The sequence below is a fragment of the Sus scrofa genome, chromosome 9 (genome assembly GCF_000003025.6).
Source record: "Sus scrofa isolate TJ Tabasco breed Duroc chromosome 9, Sscrofa11.1, whole genome shotgun sequence".
Lineage (NCBI taxonomy): Eukaryota > Metazoa > Chordata > Mammalia > Artiodactyla > Suidae > Sus > Sus scrofa.
This window is the reverse complement of record NC_010451.4, coordinates 47,761,808-47,788,108: the sequence shown is the minus strand read 5'-3', so window position 1 is coordinate 47,788,108 and position 26,301 is coordinate 47,761,808. Positions and strand designations below refer to the sequence as shown.

General features: G+C 49.4%; 1 protein-coding gene across 2 annotated transcripts in view; it reads right to left on the bottom strand.

The window, feature by feature from the left end:
* Positions 1-26,301, bottom strand: part of GRIK4 (glutamate ionotropic receptor kainate type subunit 4) — a 455,817-nt gene that overhangs the window by 307,695 nt on the left and 121,821 nt on the right. For both annotated transcript variants that reach the window (XM_021062992.1, XM_021062991.1), the window contains exon 2: positions 6,574-6,705. In XM_021062992.1, coding sequence (XP_020918651.1) covers positions 6,574-6,655 — 82 coding nt within the window. In that variant the 5' untranslated portion in view covers positions 6,656-6,705. The remainder of the gene's footprint in view (positions 1-6,573; positions 6,706-26,301) is intronic.

Sequence of the window (26,301 nt, the reverse complement as noted above, 5' to 3'; positions counted from 1 at the left end):
AAAGGAGACAGGTTTGGGGGTGGGGGGATGGGCTGGCATTTGGGGATGGACATGCTATAAAATTGGGTTGTGATGATTGCTGTACAACTATAAATGCAATGAAATTCATTGAGTAATAAAAAAAAAATGTACTGCTAACAGGCTATTCAGAACTCCACCACCTCAGCTGTCCTCTGAATTGACTCAACAGACCCCCTCTGTTCCCGCCTGGGAGCTGTCCCTTCCTCTCTTCCCTCTGAGGCTGCTGCTCCCTCCCATGTCAGCTTGGGCGAGTCACAAACCCGGAGCCTCAGGCTCCTCTTCCGCGAGATGCCTTTACTTCTACCTGCCTCGAAGGTTGTGGGGAAAACTGAATTAACATGCGTCACAACACATTATACACCGTAAACTGTGTCACTCGGCAGCTGGGGAGTCAGGAGTCCTGGCACTGCCGCAGTGGCCTCTGCCAATTCCCTTCAACTTCCTGGGACCCTGGTTTTTCTTATCTGTAAAATGGAGCATCTAGGCCTCACTCATCCCTCATTTCTCAGCACAGAGACCATGGCCTGAGACTGTAGTTCACAAATAGGTCCTGGAAGGGTGAAGAGAGAGAGTAAACACCCTAAGGTATCTGGTGTGGTGCTCCTGGCAGAAGATCAGCCAGAGCGAAAGACGGATGACAACTGTGCCGGCTGAGCCCACTGGCCTGGATGTTGTCCTAACTGCAGCCAAGCCTCCTTCATCCCTTTGAGGATGTGGTGGTGGTGGGCGCGGGTAGGGGAGGCCAGAAGGAGAGACAGCCTCGAGCAGGCACACATGCAGGGGGACACCCTCACAGCCTGCTGGCAGCAAAATACTCACTCTCCTAAATACACATTTTGTACCCTTAATGTTAAATAAAATGGTTGGCATTTTTCAGCACTGAACAATATCTGGGAGAAGAGAAATTTGAAAACTGACAGGTCGGTTCATGATTCAAAACTTATCCTTAGATAATTCATCTAGCAAACAACTGCTAAGTATCTCTTATGGACCAAGCATGGTGCTAGACCCAGGAATACAGACATATCAAGAAAGATACTGATCCCCTAAGGTGTTCAGCGGGGGAAGGGGTTGTGTCCCAGAAAGCTTTGTAGACGGATCCCTCTCTAGATGATAGATGAAAGAGAAAGTCATCAATTTCTATTTGTCACTAATGTGAAAGACCAATTGCTTCTACGGGTGACTCCATTTGGCAAAGAGATGAAGAGTTACACGCTGATCAAAATTTCATAAATCACATCACGTGACAGCATCACGTGGTCACATTCTGAAAGGGAGCCCACTACTTGAAAAATCCCACAGTGAGTCCTCTGCAAGGCACAGAATTCCGTCGGCCTGTCTGGATCTCTGCAGGTCTGTTATATTTAATACACAGCAAAACAGGCTAAGAAAATCGGTGTTTTTAATTCTCCCCCCTTCCCTCTCCCAATTCTCTTATTATCTTCATCTTCCTAACATCTGAATGCTCTATGTTTAACGCTCTCTCTGCAGGACTTGGAGCTCATTGGGGGAAACCAACTCGCTAAAAAATGGGAGTTGTAAAGTGCTTGGGGTCCTAGTAAGACAGAGTGTCACATAAACCCAAGCTCTTGCTGCTACACCTCCCGGGGAAACCTTAAACAAGAAAGAAATCCAATTGCTACAATAACCCCCTGATGTGTCTAGTGCCACCCACACTGAGCAGGACTCAGTGCCACCCTGAGTGAGCCTCTGCATCCCTGGGCCTCAGTCTGCTCATCTGTCAAATGGACTCTGTGCCCTCAGATCACTGGATGGGAGGAACAGAATCAAAAAAGAGCAGGAGACTATACAGTAGTCATGAGTCCATTTCTGAACTCCTCAACCAGATAGACCACAATATATTTAATGTGACTGCTGGGAGACACCCGAAGGTCTCCAGGGGTGCACAGCTGCAAGAAAGCAAAGCAGAGAGAGAAGCTTTAGAGACAGACAGCTTCCAATTGCAGTCTCTGGGTGACCTTAGGCGAGTTAAACTCCCTGAGGCTCTGTTTCTTCATCTATAACATCGGATCATTAATTCTGATGTGAAGAACTATTTGAAATATGTGAAATAGCTACCCCAGTGCCTGGCAGCGAGTGAGGCCTTTCCACGTGGGAATTATTATGGGGGTTATTATTTTTTAGCACCATATCCTTGGTGCTTGGCACAGCACTCAATAAATACTTGTTGATCAGATGAATGGATGTTTTTACCATTATAGCTCAAACTTGTGTTAGAACCCAATCAGGACCTCCAGCCTCTCTCTCTGTCTCTCTCTCTCTCTCTTATTTTTTTCTTCAGGGCCGCACCCATGGCATATGGAGGTTCCCAGGCTAGGGGTCAAATTGGAGCTGCGGCCGCTGGCCTACACCACAGCCACAGCAACACAGGATCCTAGCTGCTTCTGCAACCTACATCACAGCCCACAGCAACGCCAGATCCTTAACCCACTGAGCGAGGCCAGGGATCGAACCCGCATGCTCACGGATATTCGGCAGGTTCTTAATCCTATAAGCCACAATGGAAACTCCTGTTCTTCCTTCATTTAAGTAAGACAGATAGATGGACATTTTCTCTTTCTCCGTTTTCTTTGACTTCCTCCAAAAAGTCCACCTCTTTAAGCAGAGGTAAGACCCGAAGAAACTTACAACGATCGATACCAAACGTGTTCTTGGGAAACCATGTCTTGCAAGGGCCATGGACTCATCCACCCACCCACTCACTGGGCCTGTGTGATACACCTGCCTACGTCAAGTGTCAGGACCTGTGTTGGGTGGTCAGCCTCCCTCGGAGTTCGGAGTCTGGTGGGGAAATGCCATAATAATTAGAGCTCTACCCAGTAAGAGCAGGCACAGGGGGACAGGAGAATGGTTGAGGAAAGATGATCTGCCCCTGGGAGGAACAGGGTAATACTGGGACAGAACTACGCGGAGGAAGAGCTCTTTAAGCCGGTGATGGTGGCGATGGAGGGGGAGCCGGAGCAGGAGAAGCGGGGGAGGGAGGGGAGAAAGAGGGAGAGGGAGAAGTTGAAGTTGTTTTCCTGACAGAGAAGACAGAATGGGAGGACGCACTGTGGAGGCACAAGAGAGGGAGGGGAAAAGCCCAGAGTAAACCTCCCTATATTCGAGAGATTATATATATATATTGCCTTTTAGGGCCACACCCGCGGCATATGGAGGTTCCCAGGCTAGGGGTTGAATCGGAGCTGCAGCCGTGGCCTACACCACAGCCGTGGTAACTCAGGATCTGTGACCTACGCCACAGCTCATGGCAAGGCCGGCCCTTAACCCACTGAGCGAGGCCAGGGATCAAAGCCGCATCCTCACGGATACTAGTCAGGTTGGTTACCACTGAGCCATGGCGAGAACTCCAGTATATTTGGTTAATGGTGAGTGTGTCTGAAATAAGGGACCAGGGAAGCAATAACAGGAGGCAGGCTGGCAAGCCCCGTATTCACTCAGCTGACAAATACTTACTGTGTTACCAGGACAAGGGTAACACTTGCCGATGTCAGAAATGGGATGAGAGAAAACTAAGAAACGACGACCTGCACCTACTTGTGAGTGTGTCTCTGCTTCCTCAGTGGCTAAGGGTGCCCGTGGGTGGGCAGTGGAGAGGGCCCTGCAAGAGAAGTCAAGGAGACCGGCCTCTAGGGCTGTATCACTGCCCGCTTTGGGCCTCCCTCCTCATCTGTGAGATAAGCAGGTTGGAAAATGGGATCCTTAGAATCTTTTATGGCTCTAAGATAGGATGATGCGCCCTTTAAGTCAAGGAGGGCTGTAGAGACGGGGGCGGGGGGGACGGTCTTCTCAGGGCATTTATTAACTTGTGGCTCCCACAGTCATCACTCAGAGGACCCAGAGGGACAGAAGCAAAATCAAAAGACATTTTCCAAAGATAGATGACTGAAGGGGGCTGACATATGTGTGGGAGTTTGGGGAATTTATGCAGGCAGCTTCACTGTCATAAATAAAATCCCTTTCTCTTACCCAAAACCTCATTCAGGGGGTAAACACCGGACACGGTAACAGACAATTTGGCTGTGTCTCCCGCCCTGTGCCTCACTTGAATGAAAAACAGCAGTCCCAAGGCAGGGTAATGGGCTCGCTGCCTTTTCACAAACATCCATATTGTCACCAGTAGACAAGCAGGGCTGGGGGTGGAGCAGGCGGGCAATTTATCTCCCAGATTCCTGGTCCCCTCCTGCAGCCTCGATCTCACAGCCCTCTGATCTAAGGCTGGGGGTTTGGGAGGAATCCCAGCAAAAGCCAGCGTGGGGAACAGTGACTCCTGGGAAGGGGGATGGAGCAGCAGCCCCTCCCTCTCTTGGGAGCCTCTGGAGGACTTGGGGGACCCAGCACCATCAGCACTGGTCCAGCCTGTCTGTGCGGAAGACTGTCTGCCGCTAAGCACAGCTACTTGTGTTTTCTTGACCTACTTCTCCTCCCATTCCTGCCCTACTCCGGATCCCCTCTGGAGTCCATGTAATTAGCACCTCTCCATCCATAAAGCTCCTGGCTCCCAGGATAACCAAGGAGAGAGGAAAACAAGTCCTAGCACGGCTGTTTGGATTTTTCTTGACTTTCCTCTCTGACCTTGCCAGCCAGCAGGGCCCCTGGCTGGAAATCAGTTGGAAATGGCCTGGCCTGAACCAGAACTGAGCGCCAGCGGAGCTGACGACATGGGACAAGCATTGCTCCAAGCGTAGGGATGGGAGCATGAGGGTCCCTTTGAAGCCCTCTGCTGTCACCTAGCAGACCAGAGAGGGATCTGTCAGTTCCACTTTCTGCTTCCCTCCCGGGTAACAAGTGTCAGGAGAGCTGAGGCCGCGAGGTGCTGCCGATTCCAGCTCAATCCCTTTCCGCTTCCCATTAGTGACAAATGGAAATTGATGGGTTACCGCTTTATCCACTCATTTAGAGGAGGAGAAAAGCTCAGAGCAAATGTGGAATAACTGGAGGCATCTTATAAATTAAGCATCTTAAGGATATGAACAGTTTTGCATTGCTGCTAAGCAGAATTAAATTAGGTTTTGAAGTTTCAGTAGAAGGGAATGGGGAAGAGGGAAGGAAGATTTTGTTTTTAATTCCTTTTTTCAAGTATGCAGAGTGATGAGCCGAGGGCAGGGTGAGAGGAAGGACTGAGTCACTGGTCCTCGTTTCTGATTCCAATCAGCGGTCCTTGCACATGCGTGGAGAAACTTGCCCATGTGCCCACAAGGTGGCATGGGAGCAACTCAGGGAGCTGCAGCTTGCCTCTGGCCCATGATACCGGGCCTTGCCAGGGCCTCCTGACCGCCACCACTACCATGCCCACCTCTGAGACCTTGGAACCAGTTCTGATTGCAAGTGGAGGAATCATGAGCTTTAAGCCAAGTCCCTGGGATTTCTGCATCGTGATCTTCATCCTAAATCGGCTTCTCACCCTTTCAAGTTTAGGGTCCAGGATCCTGCCTTACTCATAGTACCCACTTTCTTCCTCCCCATCCCAGTCTGGGCAGAGGAGCCTCAGGCGGGCACCTATGTGGATAACCTGTCTAATGTTCGAGTGTCTCTAGGGTGGTGCCTAGCCTTGCCCAGGGGTTCTTGCTGTTCAACAGGTCTTGTTGCAACCCACACACCTGCCTGGATTCCTCACTGCTGCGACACCTCCCCACCCCATCTGTCCACATTGACCCCCTTCCCCATACACACGCAGACACTCCTGATTGCTAGCGCCCCACGTCTGTCCTAGGCCATCAGACAACCACACAGCGCCTGCTGAACTGAACCTTCTTGTCTCTGTGCCTGGGCTGTGTCTCCAGGACCTGGATCAACAGTGCTCCCGCCTGAAGTTAATGAGTTGCTTTGGGTCTTGGAGGTGTTGGAAGAGGGGAGACACTTGATTTCCCAGGTATTCCTGGACCCGAGAAGTGCCAAGCCTCCCACCAGGCATAGGGCTGTTGATGGGACAGGCAGCAGCAGTGCTGCCCACATCTGTGGTAAAAGCACTGCGTCCTGACCACCAAGGAACTCCCTGCACACACCTAGAATGTGCACTCCATGGCAGCAAGGACCAGGGAGGGACCAGGAGGAGGACACACGTCCCTGAACAGCCCCTGCCTTTCCTCCCCAGAACCGGGCCAGCACGAGCCGACACCAAGACAAGGGCCCTGCCAAGCAGCCGGGCCAGGGGCACTAAGAACACTTCGCCCAAATGCACCCTCCCGGAAGCCTTCTTGGATTGATCAGAGGAGAGAAGAGATGGTCTCTGCTCTGCTCTCCAGCCCTGGATTGGGAAACCCCACAGCCATTCCCAGCCTCCTTCGCCCTCAGTTCTGACCCGCCAAGTCCATCATAGACTGCAGCAGGCACTCAGCAGCATCTCTATTCCCCTCCAAGGGGAGCTGGGCAGGTTGAGCAGATCAGAGCTGTGAACCTGTCAACAGCTGCCTCACCACCAGCACCCCTGCCCCAGCCAGACTCGGGGAGGGCAGAGTGCAGGGCCAGACAGCCACTGCACACACCTGGAGTACAGGAGCGGCACTGCTCAGAGCTGAGCGCCACGCTTACCGATTCTCAGGGAGTGCGGACTGCAGGCGACCATCACGAGCCACGCAGGAAGCAGCACCAAAGGCGCCGAGACGCGGGGCATCTTCTATAAATCCTCATGGAGCCCTCTGCTGGTCTGGGCATGACATAACTCTGCGGGAGAGGGAAGGAAGCACGTGAGTCCAAGTCCTGTGTCCCTGCTAGAGCGGCCACCCCTCCAGCCCAGTGGCCAAGCCACCACCTGGACAGCCAGTGTGGGGCGGGCCAGCACTCCCTCCACCAACGACTGTGCCAGTTTGGAGAGCTTCAGGCGGGCTCCAGGTGTCTTTCCTCCCTCTGCCCAGGCTCACGGAAGCCTCAGGTTCTGAGGCCATCCCCCCCCAATGCCTGCCCCCATCAAATCAAGGGCAGGTGAGTGGGACTGGTTGAATGAGCTCCACTTCTTAAAAAGTGACTAATTGGGGATGAAAACCCCAACCCGCTCTTAAGGAACAGGTACCATGCGTAAGCAGAAGAGGAGGGGGTGGGAAGGTTCTGCCATCATCCTGGACACACGGCGTGCCCTGCTCTCTGGGGAGGCTTTGGGGAAGGGACCGGCTTCCAGTCCAGCTCCTCCACTTGCCAGCTGGGTGGCTCCTCTCCGTCACTCAACTCTGTTTCCCCACAGGGAGACCTGGCATAACAACACATCCTGATGGAGCTGAACTAGGGGCGAGGAGAACACGGGCGTGGCCTGGCCTAGAGCAGGGGCCACACAAACATCAGCTCCTCCCTGGCCCAGGTGGGAGAGGTGGCTTCTCAGCAGATACTGAGGGCAAAAGCACACATCCCAGGTCTTCAGCTGCGATCAGAGTCTGTAGGCGCCCAGCTCTGCCATCACTGGGGTGAGGGCAGGGTTGGTAAGCAACCGAAAATCTTAATCCACAATCCTTGGTTAGGAGAGCAGCATTAAAGCAGAATCGTGCCCCCATCCCCTAGAAAGATAATCCAGTAGAAAAATAGGCAAAAGACTAGAAGAGACACTTCACCAAGGATGAAATCCAAAGGCCTTGGTGCACTTGGAAAGGTGCCCAGGAAAATGTAATTTTAAACCACAATAAGGTATCATTCCACGTCACCCAGATGACTCTTAAAAAAGATACTATCAAGTGTTGGCAAAGATGTGGAGCAACTGGAACTCTCCTGCAGTGTCAGCAGGACTGCAAACTGACATTGACTGTTGTGGACAACTGCTCTCTTAGAGCCTTACACTTATCCTATTGTCTAGCAACTCCACAATAGGCATTTCCAATAGAAACGCATATATAGGCTCACCAAAGACACACTAGACCATTCATAGCAGCACTCGCTGGAGTTTCACAAACTGGAAACTACCCAGATGTCCAGCAGCAGAATGGAGAAACACAGTGTCCATTGACACAATGGAATATTACATGGAAATGAAAATGAATAATCCACAGCTCCATGCCCCCGTGTGAATGAATCTCATAAACATAACATCAAGTGAAAGAAACCAGGCACAAAAGAGAATTTGCAGAATGAGTCTAACTATAATAAGTACAAAAGCAGAAAAAACCATTGTGTGCTATGAGAAATCCAGCTAGTGATCACCCCTGCAGGTTGAGAGTGTCTCAAAGGGGACAAAGGGGGTCCCCTGGGGGCAGTGACGATGTCCTGTTTCTTCCTCCAGATGCTGGCTCCACAGGTGTGCTCAGTTCGTGAAACACATCCAGCTGTGCAGACCCTGAGGATGATGTTCAGTTTTCTGTATGTGTGTGTAACACTTAGTAAAAGCTTTATTTTATGACATCTCCCCTCCATATACATGCACAACAGTCCAGCCTAACTCAGCACCTCGAAGCTTTCTGGGCACAAATCATGCCCTCTGCCTTTAGCGTGGCCCTCTCCCCTCACCCCTGCTATTTGTCAGCATCAGGCGGCTCTCTGTGCCACCCTAGTAAGCTCTAGTGGCTCTGATGGCAGCATTTTCCCTCTATTGCTGCTGCCTTTATGTGTCTATACGTGGGCTCAGTGAGGGCTTCTTAAGGGCAAGGACTGTTTCTAGTTTACTGTTGTATCCCCAGGGGCTACTTGTACACAACAGGTGCACAGGACATATTTGTTCAATAGATGGAAAGCCTTAAGTCACAGCCAGCTATTGGGAGACAGAGGGAAATAAAGGATAAAGAATTGAAGCAGGAGTTCCCATTGTGGCTCAGCAGGTTAAGAAGAATCCAACACAGTGTCCGTGAGGATGTGGGTTCCTTGGCCTCACTCAGTGGGTTAAGGATCTGGCTTTGCTTCAAGCTGCAGCTTAGGTGTCAAAGTTGTGGCTCGGATCTGGCATTGCTATGACCGTGGCATAGGCTGGCAGCTACAGCTCTGATTCACCTCCTGGCCCAGGAACTTCCATATGCTGCAGGTGCAGCCTTTAAAAATTTTTTTTAATTAAAAAATAAAAGGATTGGAGCAAAGGCAACTCTGCTGTTGGAAATCAGGCCAAGAATCTTTGTCCTTTAATTCATGGGTTTCAGTGCAGGAAGAGATAAAAGCAAACACTGTCTCAGGGGAAGCTCAGCATTCTTACTCATTATGGGTTAAAGTCAATGGTTCAGTGACTATCTGTCTCCCCACTAGAATTCAAGCTCCACGGAGGTGGGGCAGGAACAGAAATCCTGTTTGACTTCTCAGGGCCCTGATCAGAGCCTGGCATATATTACAGCCTCAATAAATATTTGTGGAATGGGGTAATGAATGGATTGTCAACAGGGAAGAACTGTAAAAACCTGGCTAGGCTATATAAAAGTAATACTACATACAATCATTTCTGCAAATGCCTTTCATTTATGCCCAGTCAGCCCGCTGCACAATAATTATTAGGCAGACCACTAAATAGGTGTCAGATTGGCCTGTGTAAATTTTATTGATGACATAACTATATTCAATACATGCACGGCTGACATTCGACGTTCATGGCCCCGAAGCCTGGCTGATCCTAGATACCACGTGTAAGGACAATGGCTGAGGTCCTGGGCTGTTCTTGGGCCTCAGCTGGGTGGCCCTGGCACAAGGATGAGACATAGTCTTCCCTAAACCTTACAGGAATAAAAAGGAACTGTCACGTCACATGTTTGTAAGGCTCAAGGGTTTACAAAATTCTTTCCAGAGTCTCTATCTTATTTAATCCACAGAACTAGCTCTATTTACTGAACAGGAAGGTGAGCTCAGGAAAGGTGCCTAGGAGTTCCTGTCATGGCTCAGTGGTTAACGAACTCAACTAGTATCCATGAGGACATGGGTTTGATCCCTGGCCCCACTCAGTGGATTAAGGATCCAGCGTTGCTGGGAGCTGTGGTGTAAGTCTCAGACAAGGCTTGGATCCCGAGTTGCTGTGGCTGTGGGTAGACTGGCAGCTATAGCTCCGATTCGACCCCTAGCCTGGGAACCTCCATGTGCCACGGGTGCAGCCCTAAAAAGACAAAAAGACCAAAATAAACAAACAAACAAAAAAGAAAGGTGTCTGCCTAGCTCAAGGTCACAGCTGCTAGGAGGCAGAGCCAGGACTAGCCAGGTCTCTGACTCTGATGCCTATTCTGTCACTTAACTGTTTAACTGTCTGCATATGAGAGCAGATCATGAAACTTCTAGATCCTTTATCCAAAAAAAAAAAAAAGAAATTTGAGTTCTTACTTTCAGTTTAAAGTTTAGGTGAATCTGGTCTTAGAACCTAACAGTGCAGCTTTTATTAACTGAATAATTTCAATCATTTAGGGACAAAAAAGGCGTTTTCTAGATAGAGCACCAAGACCCTCTCCCCACTAGCATCACCCATCTCTGGGTACCTTCACCTCTACCCACGTCTTGTTACCACCTGCATGCTATGGCTTTGAAATCAGCAACCCTAGCCCAGAACACCTGCACTTAGATGGCCATCTCCTGAAATCTCCACCTGGATGTCCCACCGCACTTCAGACCCACCTTGTCCTATAGAAGAAGTATCCTCTCCACCACTCTCACCAACTGCTTCTCCTCCTACAATCTCCTTCCTGGTGCACAAGCATCCACTAGTCACCCTAGAGTTCTCCTCCACACCCCCACGTCTATTCAGCTGCCTGGTCCTGACAGCTCTGCCTCCTAAATATGATACATTCTCTCCATCACCACTCTCTCCATCTGCCCCGGTCCAGACGTCTATCAGCAACGATCAGTACTCTGCAATGGCAGCTGTCTTGCTTGCCCACTCTCTCTTCTTTCCCTCTCCAGTTGGTTCTCTGCTGAGCGGCCAGGGGTTCTTACCAAAATGCACACTTGATAATGACCGACCCTAGCCCCAAAGTCTTCCATAGCTCTCCACTGCACTGGAGATTGATTGAACTCTTCACTCCAACAGATAAATCCTTCACGGTCTGGCTCCTGCCCATGTGTCCCTACCACCTACCCCACTGCATCTGACACCCAGCAGGGCTCAACCCCCCACCTCCCTCGGCACCCACACTCTGCCTGGGTGGGGACTGCAGCCTCCTCCTCTGATGGCCTGGAGACTGTGTCTTCCAGGCTCACCACATCACCTCCCCTCTGAGTTTTGTGGTCCCTGTCCCATCTGCTGCCACACACCTGGAACAGTCTTCATTAGGGCACACATCCCACTTCTGATGATGCTGCCCATCTCCCCACGGACCTGTCAGCTGTGATATATACTACCTGGCCCACAGCAGGTACTCTACTATTGACTGAATGAATCAAGGAACAGATGGTGTCAAAAAGACACTTTCTGAGTTTACACCAAGCTGGAACAAATTCCCACTTTGACTTGTACATTCTGTATATTAACTGTGGTTAAAACAAACAATCTAGGAGGTCCCACTGTGGTGAAATGGGATAGGCGGTGTCTCTGCAGCACCAGGACACAGGTTCAATCCCTGCCCTGCATTGTAGGTTAAAGGATCTGGCATTTCGCAGCTGCAGCACAGGTCATAAGAGCAGCTCAGATATGATCCCTGGCCCAGAAACTCCCTATGTCATAGGTGTGGCCAAAAAAGAAAACAAACAAACAATCTAAGGAGACAGAATGCTCTAGATTCAGACAAAGGGTCATTACAGGGTCAAAAAGCTTTCCCTGCCCTTTTCTTCTGTGCCTGGGGCTTGGACTAACAGTCACAGGTAAGAACGCGGGTTTGAGCTCTGCCCTGCCATCATAGTAGCTGTACACCGTGGGCAAGTGAGCTAGCTTCTCTAAACCTTGATTTCTCCATCTGTAATATGGGGGGTGAATCGTCATGAGGAGTGATGTACTGCTCGAAGTAACAAACTGCTCCTGACCCTTACACTGACCCTGCAAGATGATATCACACGCCCACTTCACAGAGGTGGAAGCTGAGGCTCCGGGAGGCTCAGAACTTAGCCAAGGTCATGCAACTAAAGCAACAGTGCTGACGTTCAAATTCAAGACAACCCAACCATCTGCAATGACAAACCCCATGCTCCTTCTTCAACTAAGAGTTGAACATGGAGGCACTGGCAGAATTTAAGTCCAAAGCAGGTTTACAAGTATGCCTTCTGATTTCTGAGGGTCTCTGACAGTCCCCATCTAAACAGAGCTGGGCCTCAATCCTATATTTTAGGGAACTCAGAAGGCAGAGAGTTTAAAAACAGAACTTCCCCATGCAATTGAGGACGCTGCTCTTTTGCTGTTTTTTGTTTGTTTGTTTGTTTGTTTTTTGGTCTTTTTAGGGCCACACCCATGCCATATGGAAGTTCTCAGGCTAGGGGTCAAGTTGGAGCTGTAGCTTCGATATACATATATCGAAATAATGAAAGAATCCAATCAGGTAATATATGTGGAAAAGGCTCCCTGAGCCTTGGCGTGAACCATCTACTGGTGAGTTACTTTCAGAGTCCTTTTGCCTATGAGGAATTTACAGCCCAGGTGTGATTCCTCCACTGTACGAGGGCTCCTGCTCTCAACCTCCAGCCCTCACCTGCACAGCACAGGCAGCATCCTATGGCATGCTGATCACATGCTGCTCTGGGAGCTCTGGAAAGACATGCTGTGGAATCAGACTGGGAGTAAAGGCGTCTGAGGTCTCATCTATGTTACATCATTTACCTGCCCAGGATGTTTCCTGACCCAAATCAGATGTCCCTACTTTTTCCTAGAAGGGGAACCTAATTTCCATTTTTTTTTTTCAGTATCTTGAGCTAGAAGTTCCTTTCACATCTCTTTCAGAACTCATTGTCTCTGACCCTCTCTTTGGTGCTTGTATTTTTTTAATAACCTTATTTTTATTTTTTTCCTTTTTTGGCTGCAGTGGCAACACTGGATCCCTAACCCACTGCACCAGGCCAGGGATTGAACCAGCAACGCTACAGAGACAAGCCAGATCGTTAACCCACTGCGCTACAGTGGGAATTCCCGGTGCTTGTACTTTGAACGAAGCCCCATGAAGGCAAGCCCTTCTCCCTCTGATTCACTGCTACCTCTCCAGCACCTAGGACAGTTCCCTGTGGCCGGGCAGCTGGCCAGGGATAACCATCAAGGAAGGTGTGAATGAATGATTTTTTAACATTGTACACATTTATGCCCTCTCTCTGTTCCAGACCCTGTGCTCCTGGAGGGCAGAGGAACATCTCTCAGGCATGTATCTTCCTGACACATTTGCCATGCTATTTATCCCAAGCAGAAGCTCCATGGATGTGTGTTGACTCCCGACCAGCATGGGTACCAGGCACAGACAGGCACTGCCTGCCAACAGCGAACACGCTGTCTCCCTGACCCAGTTGTGCTAAATGGCCTCTCCTCTCCTGATTTGTCAGCGGTCCCTCCGCTGGTCTCTCTCTCGTCCTCATAAGGCTATTACACCATTAATTGTGATTTTCCGGGGTGTGTCCGAAAGGAGGCTGACAGCCACCAGACGGTGTTTGGTGGTGGGAGGACAGAGGAAATCAGAGGGGCAGCCAGATTAATTACAGGTTTTCTCTCCGCTGCGGGCAACAAGATCTTGATTACTCCTCATGATGCTCCAGGCTCCCCAAGACAAATGGATGTGGGCATCTCTGCTCTTCCGACTCCTCCGACAGAGAGAAACTCCCAACAGCAGGCAGCAGCTCAGATGGAGTGTGCAGGCGGTGGGGTGGCCAGGGCATAGGAGCAGCACCCCAAGCCCTGTGACTTCCTTAGGGGAGGGCCATTCTCTGTGGCCTGAATCATCTGGGCAGCAGGTGTAAGTATCCTGTCTCCCTGGCAACAAGTAGGGGATGCCGGGATGCAGATCCACACTGTCCTGAGAGTCAAGGGCCTGGGTCTTCCTGGGTCTAAGCCTGTCTAAGCCTCAGTTTCTCACTGTCCAAAATGAGGGAATCAGACCAATGACCCCTAATATTCTTTTAAGCACTGAGAGTCTGCAATTCAGGAACAATGTGATAACAGGAAAATTTACTAAATATCTACTTTCTCTGTGCAAAGTACTGTTTTAGACTCATTGCTCTCAGAATCTTGTGAGGCAGACTCTCATGCTTCCCACCCCCACCCCCAGCAGACAAGGAACCCAAAGGTGGAGAGTTCAAGTGGGACTTGTCAGGGTCACCCAGCTGGTCAACAGAGGAGCCTGGCCATCCGCTCCAGAACCTTGTTCTTATCCACCGCTCTCTACACTTGGCTTCTCTGTGTCCCACAGAACCTGGCACATAGCTGGGACTTGAGAAAATATTAGAAGGTGATTATAATAATGATCATGATGCTGAAGAAGACAAGTGAAATGCAAGGAGATCTAGGCCCACTTGCACATTTTGCTGCATCAGGGGTGGGGAGAAAGCAACATGAGAAGGAGTCTGGGAGTGTCCTTTGGCACAATGACCAGTCCAGATGTCCTCAACCATCAGGATTTGCCTGGTAGTTAGGATTTACCATCAAGAGAGTTTGTGATGAGTTACAATATGGTAGACTAGCCTAGGAGGCTTGGCATCAGCTTGGGAGCTGGACCAGGCCTGACGCATCAGGACAAACTAAGCGCAGAGGCTGATCCAGGCCTGACTTTAGGGGAGAATTTTCAGGGAGCACGGCTATGGCAGGTAACTGCTGGCACTCGGGACATATGATGAAGAAGCTGTTCCCAATTTCTGCGCAGTGATGAGTGAGACAGGCCCCAGTCTGTCTTCCCCTCCAAACCGCTGCCCGTGTAGATTTCAGATCAAAGCCCTCAATCCACTTCTTAACAATGTCCCCTCTCCAGGGGCCAGAGCAGACATCCCTGGCTTCAATCCCCGCTGCCACTAAGCATCCTTAAGCTGGTTTCTTAACCTCTGAGAGCTGCATTTCCACAACTATAAACGGCAGCTGACAAGGCCTCCCTGGAAAAGCCAGTGCAAGAGATTTGACGTGTAACGCAATCAGTGAATGCGAACTTCCTGTCTCTCCCTCGTCCCCTCCAAGGCACCCTGGACCACATCCACACCTTCTTCCGATGAGAGGCCTCCCATGCCTCCTGCTGAAGCCCTCTCACTTCCAAATGCTGCTCCAAGTCAACCCCATCCAGAAGCTTTCCCTGAAGAGTCAGCCATCCATCCCCGCTCAGCCTCAGCCTGGCACAGGAGGAAAGTCCGGGGCTGGTCATAGAGAGCTGTGTGACCTCAGGCCCATGTCCTAACCTCTCGGGGCTTCCATTTCCTCTTTGGTGAAATGGGAAAACTACTCTCCCACCATCTACCTTACAGGGTTGCTAAGAGCCTCGAAGGAGACAGTGGGAGGGGAATCACTTTGCAGGTGAGTGAAGTGCTTTCTAAGCACTTTGTTATTTGTGGTTCCTTTAGCCCAGACTAAAGCATACAAATATATTTAAATAGTGTTACATGATTCATACTGTATTCATTCAACAACTATTTTATGGAGTGTCTATTGTGTGGCATTCAGTGTCCAGGCCCTGGGATACAGTCCCTGCCTAGTGGAGCTTACAGTCTGGGGAGGAGACATGAACCCATATCCAGGGAGCCAAAAACCATGACGACAGAGGGTGGAGGAAAAGTACAGGCTGCCCTAGAGTGTGTGGTGGGGTCTTCAGGTGACCGATGGGGAAGGTTTTGCTGAGGATGAAATGTTTGATGTAGGTCAGCCAGGTCCTTTGGAGGGGACAGAGGTGAGCAGCGAGGAGCAAATGCAGACAGAGGCTCTGCTGGGGTGATGCAGGGAGTCTGTGAGGCTGGAAAGACTCTTCTTGACACATCTGTTGTGCTCCTGTGAGTCTCCGTCATCAGGCGCCCCCAATCGCTCTCGGCCCCAAAGTCCAGGCTAAGCTTTGCATCTAAAGCCAATCTCCTCCCTGAACCTTGTACTGGACCCAATATCCTTCATGAAAAAAAGTGAGGAGGGCGCAGCATCCAAATCTCTCTGTGGCAAAGGAGGTGGTTAGAGGTGAGACGATGGAGAATTAATCGCCAGCCTCAGCGAGCTAGGAGAGGGGAGGATGGCTGGGAGGGAAGCAGAGGGGAAGCCGGGCTCCCGATGGTGAAAAATGTCTCTGGCATTTATCTGAGGCCACCAGGCTGGGCCCTGGGGGAGCCAAGCTCCTGGCAGAGACCACGTGAGCCTAGGCTTTGAAGGAAAATAGCCCCATGCTGGAGCCGTTTGTAACATGGCAGAGAGACCTTGCAGAAGCGCCCACAGAGGAAGAGAGGGCGAGCAGGAAGAAAGATGCTGAGAGAACCCGCTTTTTAAGGACAGCATTCTAATTACCTCCAGGTAAATGCAGCCCTCTCTCCCCTGCTCGGGATCTGTCTGGTGCTTGGGAGGAGAGGGGCTGCCCTGCAGAAACCTTGGAGCGAGGTTTTGTGCACTGCAACCTTCCATAGAGATATCTGCGGAGAGCTGGGCCGTGCAGCCTTGAGACAAAAAGGACGGGGCTGGGAGATGCATCCGAATTTAAGCTTCTAGAGCCAGAGATGAGTTATTACGGACCCATGGATGAGGGTGTCCACAGACAGTCTCCAGCTCCACTGAGCTCAGAGCCAGAGGAAATGGCTCTGTTAGCGACAGGGAAGCAAGTCCTGACCTGAGAGCTGCTGGGTCACAGGCACAGAGCTCTGATCCCTTGGCCTGGCTCCACCTCGCCCACGTGGTCACCTTATGTACACATGAGCTTTTGTGGTGTCTCCGACACTGTGGTCAGAAAGCCAGGCCCCGTCTTTTTAAAGTCCCAGCCAGAGCAAGTGAGAAGGCTGCTGTCCCTAGGTGCACTGCATTCCTCAGGACGCCCTGGATGGGTCCCCAGCACTGCCAGGGTGGAGGAGGGCCACAGTAAAGAATGCAGAAAGGCCAGAGGTCGCACAATAAAAGTCCGTAACAAAAATAAGTGGTGTCTCCTTCAAGTTGCAACGTGAGGGACTTATTCCACTGCTGTCACCCAAGCTTGGCACGGTCTCTGGGAACTGGCCAGGAGCCCACACAGCGTCCACTCCAGCTCTTCCACAACCCACTTTCATTAGCACTGAGGGCACCAGGCCCCGAGAGGGGGCAGAGAAGAGACACTGCGCTGGGCAGCTGCCCCTGCAGAGAGGGTTCTATAACTGCAGTCAGGGTAGCAGGCAGACTTGCTTTTCATTCTAAACATGTTCTCTACTGTTTGCCTTTTAAGCTAAGAGGTTGGATGGCTTTTCCAATTAAAAAGATCCAGTTAATAATTTAAAAAACAATAAAGAATCCCTGCTTTCTCAACGACTGGCTCGAAGACATGGGCCTCTTATTTAACCCCTGAGCCAGGGCCCCCGCCCCATAGAGTGAAGCTCAGGTCCCTCACAGCCTCTCTGGACCGCGAGTCACTGGCCAGGGTGCTCTAGCGGCAAGAAGGGCAGGAGCCACTGCTGCTCAGAGCTGACCCTGACCGTGCTCCCCACCCAGCCACAGTCTAACCCCAGCACAGAGCTGACCCTGACCGTGCTCCCAGACCACACTCCCTACGCAGACACAGTCTAACCCTAGCTACTCCTCTTCTGCTCTCTCCAAGGCTATTGCCCTCAAGTCTACCTGCAGTTTCTGTTCTTACCTTTCTCTCTCTCAGCACAGACACACACACACACACACACACACACACACACACACACACACACCCCTCCAGTTCTTGGCAGAATTCCAGGCCCTGGGTGAGAGGAGGGTCCTTTCTTGGAAGGAGAGATGGGAAGGGGAGGGGGCCAGTCTCAGGGGGTTGGCGATGCAGGGGGCACATCCTCTCCAGGAGCTGCCTTGAGCTTCTGCAGTTGTCACAGGCCACAGAAGCTCTCACCCAGCCTGATGAAGCCCCATCACTTCCTCTGCCACAACCAGGGGGGGGATGGCACAGAAGCCCAGCAGAGCCAGGGGGTCTTCGGATTATAATCCAGGGGCTGAATGCTTTTCACATCCCCTTGCAGAGCCTCAGGGTGACCTTGGGGAAATCCTTGACTTCCTTAGCTAAGCAAGGGGGCTATCCCTGCACTCAACCCTTCCCCCAGCACAGAGGCCTAGACGAAGGGGGCACATAACCATGAAAGCCCAGCTCCAGCTGCCAGAAGGAGACAAAAAGGCTGTGAGGACCACCTGGGGGCCTGGGCTCACCCCCAGATCCCAGCAGCCCTGCACACGCGGGGCCCATCCAGCTCTGTGCTGGGAACCAATGGGCCATCAGCACACTCAGATGTGCTCACTGCCCTCAAGAAGCTTCTTGGAAAGGGCGGCTGTCCTTGTGGGAAAAGCAAGTTAAAAAGCACACCCATCAACTCAGGATGCAAGACAACAAGGGAGCAGCTGTCACAAAGCCAGGCAGCTTTCGTCACCAACTGGGAAGAAATGCTAAAAAGACAGAGGCAGAAAAGCCTCCCTGGGCCCCAACAGCTGGAGCTAGATTCTTGGAAGATGCAGGACACATGCTGAGCCCTGAGGCATGTGCTGCATGGGAAGCAGGGCCTTCCAGGCATGCACGGGGGAAGGCAAAGGTGCACAGTGACTAGAGTGACCTGGTAGGAGTACGTGGTGTCCGAGGGGCCCAAAGAGAAATAAGAGCTGGGGTCAGATTCTAGAAGCCTTTGAATGCCAAGGCCAAGGAGCTTGGACTTTATTCTCTAAGCAATAAAGCACCATTGAAAGTTTCTGGGCAAGAGAGAGCCAGGGATGGAGCTGTGCTTAAGAAAATTGATGTAACCAGGGTGTTCCAGGTGGCCTGGAGAGCAGAGAGGCCAGTTAATGGGCACTTAGCCCCGTGTGAGGGGAGGTGAACTTGGGGAGTTGACCCGAAGGGAGTGGACCCCGTACTGCATGGATCCTGGAGTCCTGGAAAAGAAAGTTTCTGAGCAGCCAAGCATTGGATCTGCAAGGAGAGCAGAAGCTCAGGGAGCTCCAGAGCCAGGCTCAGTAGGACATGGGGAGACACACGGAGAGCCAAGTGTGGATCAGGCCCGGCTCAGACTCTGGGCTCTAATGGAAGAGATTCCAGAAGCATCTGGACTTAAAATCAGGAGCCCTCTGCTCCAACATGGAGCACCCATCCTCTGTGTGACCACGGTCAGGTCCTAAAATCTCTCTACACCTTAGCTTCCCATAAAACAGAAACATACTACTTGCCCTGGCTTCTCCACGGGATTATTCAAAGATCAAAGGGGACATCACATGTGACACTTGTTTCATTAGAGTGTGCCAAATGCCAACCACGTTTTCATAATCAGAAAGTAAGAAAGGTTTTTCCTAGGTCAGATCTCTGCAGCTTGTTCATTCTCACCTCCTCCACCCCCCCCATCCCAACATGTCAATTCCCTTCTTTTGTTCTAGAATATATGTCTGACTCCCCATCTCTCTGATTCATTGAGCCGATGAAGGATTTATCTTTGTTTTCTGTAAAACACTTAGGACAATGTTTTCCAGCTAGTTGGAGCTCAATAAATGTATGATTGATTAATGAATAAGAGTGAACTTATAGAGGATGTTTAAATTCCACTCACCAGCGCCCCCACTCAGTGACTCATCAATATCAATGCTAGCAAAAAAAAAAAAAAAAAAAAAAAAATGAGGATGGCAAGTTGGAGCTCTCACCCTGGCCCTCCACCTCCATTCACAAAACTCATCATCACTCATCCCAGAGGAAGGCAGTGGAAGGCAGTGGTTAGCCATACAAGCTTTGCATCGGCATTAAACCAAGGTCCCTGAGTCTGGGCTCTGCTGCTTACTAACTAGAGTGTGGTCCCACGTAGTCCCCTTGGCTAAGGGACTACGCTCTCCGAGCCTCAGTTTTCCCATCCGCAGCACAGAGACGATGTTAGATATTCCCAAGGCTGCTTCCAAAGATCAGCTGCGATCGTAGCCATTCGCCTGCAAAGCGCAAGCATTCAATGACAGCACTGTTACTGAGATTATTGAGAGCGGTTATTGTGATTATTGCTATTATTGTCCAGAGCCAAATCACCATGATTTGGGGGGACTGGGATGTGGGTACAGATTTCCCATTAGTGTGGATGATGGTGATGCTCTGGGACTGCCAAGAGATGAATGAAGCCCCTCTCGTCACCTTCAACTGGAGAAAGCAGATCAGGATGAGCTTCGATGTGCTTCAGCCCCTGAAGCCAACCTAACATCCTGCTATCAAGTGGCATCTGGGGCTAGGGACACAGAGTGGATCAGTCGCCCTCATGGTGTTAAGCCAGCGTTACTGGTGCAAGTGAATTACAAACAAGGCCCACCTGCTGTGCTCAGCAACAAAACCCTGCAGGAGGGTAATTGCCCAGAACTCGAGCACAGGGGGACACAGCAGGCATGGAGCGCATTAAACACGCACACCACGCGGAAGAGCGACTTCCTCACACTTTCCTTCTCCACGCAGACCCAAGGAGAAGCCAGCAGGCAAGGGGACAGTAACGCAGGCATCAAATGAGGAACGCTCCAGAAGAAAGGCTCTTCCATATGACCAGCCGCCCAGCCCGGCACCTCCGCGGATCTGAGGGGATGGGAGGTGAGAGTATCTGGGTCAGCTCCACGCAGCTTGGTGTTCTAAAGGCACCAAAGATGTCCAGCATGGCCCTGGGCCCCACCCCAGAGGACGGCAGCCTCCTAGCTGTTAACCTCCCACACATGAGTGACTGGGGTAGATAAAGGGTTCCCCCAGGCTGGAGGCATGGTGACCATTCACTGGTTCATTCATTTGTTCATCTACATGCTCAAGATGCATTCACTCATCATCAGTGGCAATGGAAAGAAAACTACTATCACACAAGACGTTCTTTCAAAGGGAGACAGGTATAAACAGCAGTCAGTGGCATGGGGTGGGGAGTGTGGTCACACAGCCAAGGTGTAAGGCAGTGCTGGCTGTTAGTGCTGTCACGTGTGGCCAGAAAGGGACCCTTACACTGGCCTTGAAGAATGGATACACACACACACACACACACACACACACACACACACACACACAGCCTATACTATATAGCATATATACATATACATACATATACACATATATGGAGTTCCCGTCATGGTGCAGTGGTTAACGAATCCGACTAGGAACCATGAGGTTGCGGGATCGATCCCTGCCCTTGCTCAGTGGGTTAAGGATCCGGCGTTGACATGAGCTGTGGTGTAGGTTGCAGATGCAGCTCGGATCCCACGTTGCTGTGGCTGTGGCCAGCAGCTACAGCTCCAATTAGACCCCTAGCCTGGGAACCTCCATATGCCGTGGGAGTGGCCCAAGAAATGGCAAACAGACAAAAAAAAAAAAAAAAAAAAAAAAAAACACATATATCCTCAGGTTTTAGGCATCTAAAAGGGGAACATGTGGTCCAGAGCTCTCCTATCTCCAACAAGTTCTGAGACCAAAAGGAAAAGGACCAACTCAGATACACCGTAGACAGCAATCCTTGTTTCTAACCATCTTCACTGTCTTCCTGCAGGCAAGAAAAAGCAAATCCCTTCATTTTCTACCCACCCACCCACCCCCAACACTGGAAAGGTTTGCCAATGACCTGGGAAATGACCTTATAGCTGGGACCTTCAGCCTGGCCTGGTTGAAAGAACATCCTTCCTCCCTGTCCTCTGCCTCCTCATCTTCCTGAAAGATCAGACCATGGAAAGGAGCAGTGACATTTCAAAAAGTCATCAGAGTTGCAAGCAAGTACATTAGCTCCAGAAGGCTGGGTTCCAACCCCAGCTCTTTGATTTACTAGCCATGGTCAAGACATTGACCTCTGAGCCTCAGTTGCCTCATCTATAAAACCGTGATAACAGTCCCAACTTCATGGAGTTGTTGGCAGTTTTAAATAAGAAATGCATGTAAAGTGCTTAGCACAGTGCCTGGCACGCAGTTCAGTCCTCAATAAATATATTCTAAACCTATTTCACGATGGCACCACATCTCTGCTCCCTGGAAGCAAACAGCTCTGCTGCTTTCATTTAATCCAGCAAAGAGCATTTCACCAACACAGTACTCGGTCAACGAGGATCTGTGGAGCACCTAGTGCAGAGGAGGCATAAGGTCTCATGTAAAAATACCATGTCCTTGTCCTTGAAGCATCAACAAATGATAGAAAGCTTACCTGTGTCCTGTCAAACTTACACACACACCATCATGCACATGTAAAACTCACATCTGTGCACACATGTATACACAGAACACTTGCCCCTGGAAACCTGTCACCTATGTTTAAATCACTATTACCTCCATGGTTTGACATGATAGTTATTAAAGTCTAGGCTGCAGACAGCACAGGAATAACTGCCTTCTGTGTTCTGGAAGCAGAAACTGAGGCTCAGAGAAAATAAGTGTCTTGCACAAAGATCAGAAGATGAGTGTATAGGGAACCACATTACTGGGCTCCATACACCATGGCCCCATCACACGGTCACTTCTTCAAGTCCCACAGCCCCATGAGGCTTGGGTTGGGGCCCACCTGCAGAGATGAAAACAGAAACCCAAACTTACAAGCTCTTGCACAGCAAAGGAAACCATAAACAAAACAAAAAGACAACCCACAGAATGGGAGGACACATTTGCAAATGAAGCGACAACAAGGGATTAACCTCCAAAATACACAAACAGCTCATGCAGCTCTATATCAAAAAATCAAACCACCCAATCAAAAAATGGGCAGAAGATCTAGGTAGACATTTCTCCAAAGAAGACATCCAGATGGCCAATAGGCACATGAAAAGGTGCTCCACATCACTAATTATGAGAGAAATGAAAATCAAAACTACAATGAGGTACCACCTCACACCAGTCAGAATGGTCACCATTAATAAGTCTACAAACAGTAAATTCTGGAGAGGCTGTGGAGAAAAGGGAACCCTCCTACTCTGATGGTGGGAATGTAAATTGGTACAACTACTGTGGAGAACAGTAGGGAAGTTCCTAAAAAACTAAAAATAGCACTTACAAATGATCCAGCCATCCTACTCCTGAGCCTATATCCAGAGAAAACCATAATTCAAAAAGATACAGATGGAAGATAGTATAAGAAAAGGAATGTATATATATGTATGATTGGGTCCCTCTGCTGAACAGCATAAATTAGTACAACATTATAAATCAACTGTACTTAAACAAAAAATAAATACCAAAAGATACATGCACCGCTATGTTCACTGCTACACTATTTACAATAGCCAAGACATGGAAGCAACCTAAATGTCCATCACAGAAGAATGGCAAAGAAGATGTGGTACATATATACAATGGAATACTACTCAGACATAAAAAAGAATGAAACAATGCCATTTACAGCAACATGGATAGACCCAGAGATTATCATACTAAGTGAAGTAAGTCAGATAGAGAAAGATAAATACCCTATGATATCACTTATATGTGGAATCTAATTTAAATGATACAAATGAACTTATTTACAAAACAGCAACAGACTTACAGATTTCGAAAACAAATTTATGGTTACCAAGGGGGTACTATGGGAGAAGAGGGATAAACCAGGAGGAGTTTGGGATTAACACATACACACTAGTATATATAAAATAGATAGGTAACAAGGATTTACTAGCACAGTAAACTATACACACAGGGAAATCTACTCAATATTCTGTAATAACCTGTATGGGGAAAGAATCTGAAAAAGAATAGATATATGTATATGTGTAACTGAATCACTCTGCTGTACACCTGAAATTTACACAACATTGTAAATCAACTACACTCCAATAAAATGAAAAGAAAGAAAGCAAGGAAGGGAGAGATGAAGGGAGATGAAAGAAAGAAAGAGAAGCTCAGCAATTTGTCAAGGGTCACAAAGCCAATGAGCGATGGGCCAAGATGCAGTTTTGTCTGCCTCAAGCCCAGCAGCCTGTGCTCTGACCACCAACAAACACTGGTGGTGGACCTGCTATGCACTGGGCATGGCGCTCTGTCAGGTGATGCTGGGTCCATGAAGTACCCCTCCCCCTGCCACAGTCCCATTTGGGGACCTAGAACACTCTTCTGCTGGAAAAACTGGCACGCGCTCATTCTCTTCCGGTCTTGACTCAAATACCAAAGTCTCAGGAGCCTTTATCCTCCTTGCTCTACTTTCTCTTTCTTTCTTTGGCACTCGCAGACTTCTAGCTTATTATATAATTTGCTTATCTATCATGTTTCTTATTTGTATGGGTCACTCCTACATGGGCTTGTGAAAATATAGAGCAGGGATTTCATCTACTTCATTCTTTATGTGTCCAAGCATCTAGAACACCATCTGCCATATAGGAGATGCTTGAAGGATGTGCTGAATTAATATGAGAAACGTGAACAGTGAGTGGGTATTAAGATTAAACCCTCATGAACACTCCTTCACTGCTGGAGGGAATGTAAATTAGTACAACCACTATGGAAAACAGTATGCAAGTTCCTCAGAAAACTAAATATAGAACTACTATAAGATCCAGCAATCCTACTTCTGGGAAAGTACCCAGACAAAACTTTCATTCAAAAAGATACAGGAACCCTATATTCATTGCAATACTATTCACAGTAGCCAAGACATGGAAACAAGGGAGATGTCCATCAACAGATGAATGGATTAGGAAGATGCAGTACACATACACAATGGAATACTACTCAGCCATAACGAAGAACAAAATAATGCCATGTGCAGCAACATGGATGCTAGAGATTCTTACACTAAGTAAAAGAAGGCAGAAAGACAAATACCGTATGATATCACTTATATCTGGAATCTAACACATGGCACAAATGAAACTATCTACAGAATAGAAGAAGACTCATAGACTTGTGCTGCCAAGGGGGAGGGAGGAGGGAGAGGGATAGACAGGAGTTTGGGGTTAGTAGATGCAAACTATTGTATTTATAGTGGACAAGCAATGAGATCCTGCTGTATAGCACAGGGAACTATACATAATCTCTCGGGATAGAACATAATGAAAGATAGTATGAGAAAAAGACTACACACACACACACACAACTGGGTCAGTATATGCTATACAGTAGAAATTGACACAACACTATAAATCAACTATATTCTAATTAAAAAAATATTAAACCTCACAGTGCTGATTAAGGCTACAGCCACTAGGAGCTTCCCAGGTCTGCTGGGGGAAAGGCAGCCTCAGGAGCATGTAGATTTGATGCCCTCCTGTTGATCACTGGGACAGTTCACAGACAAGAGGCAGCCTTAGGAGCATCCTATTTACAATGTTCTGACAGCAAACAAGATGAGGTGAGAAGAAGGACATCAGAGAATTTCAAGGCAGTCCTGCCCTGGAGGCCAGGAGAACTGAGGCCATCAGTGGCCACATCTGCACCCAGCTGAAGGTAGGGAGCCAAGCTCTGCTTATCAGCAGGTTTTGAAGAGACAGGGCCACAGAAGGTGCAGGGATGGTGTATCCTCATAGCCTAGAAAGTTGAGAGAGCCTTGGAAAGCAAGCCCGTGGTGCAGAAGATGGATCCAGAATCTCAGAGCTGCAGGAGACCTTGAAAATCACCTCGTGCAGGCCCCTCACCTCCCAACAAGGCTCAGAGAAGGAAAACGACTTATTCAAGATCAAGAATTTGTACCAGAGCAGGTTTTAAAACTCGAGTCACCTAGCTGCTGGATCAATACCCTTTTCCTGGTAGCATTTACTCATTAAAATATTTTGGGTTTGGAGCTCCTGTTGTGGCTCAGTGGTTAACGAACCCGACTAGTATCCATGAGAATGCAGGTTCAATCCCTGGCCTTGCTCAGTGGGTTAAGGATCTGGCGTTGCCGTGAGCTGTGGTGTAGGTCACAAACGTGGCTCAGATCCTATGATGTTGCAGCTGTGGTGTAGGCTGGCAGCTATAGCTCCGATTCGATCCCTAGCCTGGAGACCTCCATATGCCACCAGTGCAGCCCTTAAAAGACAAAAAAAAAAAAAAAAAAGTTTTGGGTTTATTTTTTTTAAAACTATCTTCCACAAGCTAGCTCTGTACTAGGTACCAGGGATACAAGACACTATGCAAAACAGATAAACACACAGGTAACCATCAAATTCAAATACAAAGTGCATGGTGTTATGACAGAGGAAGTGTTGCCTGTTACCATGGGAACACTGGGAACGGGTTCCAAGCCAGGCTTGGGGGATCAGAGAAGACTCCTCAGAGAAAGGTCCTCCAAGAGGGGACCTGAACAATGAGTTGGGATCAGCCAGGGGGTTGGGAGAGGAAACAGCACATACATGGCCTGAACAGAGAGGAAACAGAGAACTTTAGGAACCTGAAAACAGCGAGAGCTGATGCCTGGAGGGAGGCCTGCCCCAGTCATCCAAGGCTTTGGCAGCCATCCTAAGAA